Source organism: Echinops telfairi, unplaced genomic scaffold, assembly GCF_000313985.2.
Source record: "Echinops telfairi isolate 266 unplaced genomic scaffold, ASM31398v2 ScPeMD7_1;HRSCAF=3_0, whole genome shotgun sequence".
Taxonomy (NCBI): Eukaryota; Metazoa; Chordata; class Mammalia; order Afrosoricida; family Tenrecidae; genus Echinops; species Echinops telfairi.
In genome coordinates, this window is record NW_022103896.1 from 52,933,186 (window position 1) to 52,935,579 (window position 2,394).

At 39.8% G+C, this 2,394-nt stretch overlaps 1 protein-coding gene across 1 annotated transcript in view; it reads left to right on the plus strand.

The window, feature by feature from the left end:
* CNGB3 (cyclic nucleotide gated channel subunit beta 3) overlaps positions 1–2,394 on the plus strand; it is a 104,573-nt gene that overhangs the window by 2,484 nt on the left and 99,695 nt on the right. Inside the window, exon 3 of the mRNA XM_004697726.1 lies at positions 1,690–1,842. Within this exon, the coding sequence (XP_004697783.1) occupies positions 1,690–1,842 (153 nt within the window). The remainder of the gene's footprint in view (positions 1–1,689; positions 1,843–2,394) is intronic.

A 2,394-nucleotide genomic window follows, 5' to 3' on the forward strand; every position in this document is an offset into this window, starting at 1 on the left:
ATAACTTGGGTATCTGGGACGGTCACCCTTTAAGGAAGCAGCCACCTCATCTTTCTCCCATAGATTAGCTGGTGGATATTTGTTTAGTAATAGATAGTTATTTCACAAATCCATATTCAGATATATAACATCCTAAGGAAATCTTCAACTCCATTCCATATAAATAGAATTTTAATTTTGATTTATCTATTATTACAATAGGTATTAAATACTAGATAAATAATAATAAAATCGTTGTATACATGGGATGGAGTTGAAGTCTCCTTATAAAGCTGCGTGTAGAAAGCTGGATTTGTGAAAGAAACTATGCATTGGATAGAAGTTTCTTTGTAAGTAAAAATCACCAAAAGGATCATTATAGTTTCTTAAAGATATATTGAAAGGAAATGTTTTAGCTTTACTTACCTATAATTTAAAGATTATGTGTGAGGCTGACCAAAATGATGGGATTCAAATAATCTAACAACTGGTTCGCTGCCCTAATGACTGTTTTAAGTTTAATATTTTAGCTCCCTGAACACTTTCAAGAATTGCATAATTCACTCATCACATGTTGTGGGAATTTGGGGTGTGAGACAAAGCTGAGACGAAGTTAACATCAAATCACCGTCTGGTTGTCAGCTTTTCTCTTCATGTTATTTATGTTGTGTTTACTGAAGTAATGAATGCAAAGGGTTAAAAATGAAGTATTTCATCAAAAGTATAATGAATTTTATGAAATGTATAAATAGTATAAGCATAGTTCCATCTGATTTTTTATACCTATGGAAGGAATGAAAATTACTATAGAGCTGAGAATCTGCTGTTGGACAGATGAACATTAAAAAAAATGTAAATTTGTGAGTTCCACACTTGGTGGGCTAGCCATTTACATTTGAGAGAACCCTGGTTACAAGTGCTATCTTAGCAATCAGTACCCAGAACTAAACCAAAAATTGGGTATCGGTTCTGATGGGCTGGTGCAAAGCGGCTGAATCTCACTCCTGGGCTGATGCGAAAAATAAAAGCCTGTGGACTGGTCTGATGCATGGTTCCATCTTGTGTCAACCCAGAGCAGGGACTCCAGCTGTGTTCCAAAATATGGGGAATCAAGTTTGTCTCTAAAATACCTCCTTGGTAGCTCCTTTCAGGGACGTCATTGAAAGTCTGAGCTGAATACTGCTGCACATTCCCAAATTCCAGTATCGTCTTCCTGAATGTAACTCTCTCCAGTGCCATGAAGATTTTTTTCTCATATGCCGCCATGGAGAGAAGTTTCTTAAATAACTGACTTCAAGAAATCCTAGCTCTCTGCTCCCTAAGCTAAGTGATCCTTACACAAACGTAATGAGCTGGAATAGAATTGGACTGAAGAAAACAGGATGCAACCAGATCTGCAGGACGAGAAAGTTTAATTGCACAATGGACACAAATCTGCTCCCTTTATCGGCTTTGACTCTGTTATTGAGGAGATGCGCCGACCACTTCAGGGCTTGGAAATACCTCTTTAAGAAAAACTCCAGAAGGCTCTGCTCTTAAGAGTGAAACTGACGGCCGCGACCCTGCCCTGAGTCAATGACCGCTTTCAACTCAGCCTTAGGCACATAACCTTGATAAAACACAGAATAGAATGTTCAAAATCAAAAACCATGCATAATAAATGATATCTAATCTCTGACATTTTTCTCTCTCCTTTTCTTCCATATCAAGCAAAGCCCCAAGCAGGAGCATCAGCACATGACAGTGGCGCTAAGCTCACAGAAGAACGTGAGTACAACGTGCTGTGCTGCAAATTCCAGAAGTTGCCCCTGACCGGCTACCTAAAGCAAATTGGGCTCGCAAAAAGCATAGACTCATACACAGGTAACATCAATGTGGGGACTGTCCCAGTGGGAGGGCTGGCTGACACTAAGCCTCAAAGTCAGAGGTGACTTCTATTTGATTTGCTTAGCCCACATTCTAAGTCTATCTAGAAAACAGAATCTGACTACATGATAGCAAAGCCTTGTTTGCCTCTCTCTGCTGAGGGTGAAGGAGCCCTACTAAGACCGTGGGTCACACAGTGTGCTGCTAACCACAAGACAAACAGTGCCAACCACAAGACAAACCAGTTGCCCCACAGGGGAACGATGAGGCTTTCTTGTACAGTAAATATGTACAGCTTCAAAAACCCACAGAGGCAGTTCTACACTGTCCGATAGGGTCACCATGAGTGGCACTGAATTGATGGCAGTGAATTGGTTTTTTGTTTGGGGGTTTTAGTGAATATGAGAGACAAAAGACTAGTGCCTATATTTCAAAGGCACTTCAGGACTGTCCTGCCATTAATTACCTTTAAAAAGAAGGCACTAAAGCTCTCAGCAATAGGTACACTACACCAAAAAAGTATAGATTATAATGTGTGTGTGTGTGTGT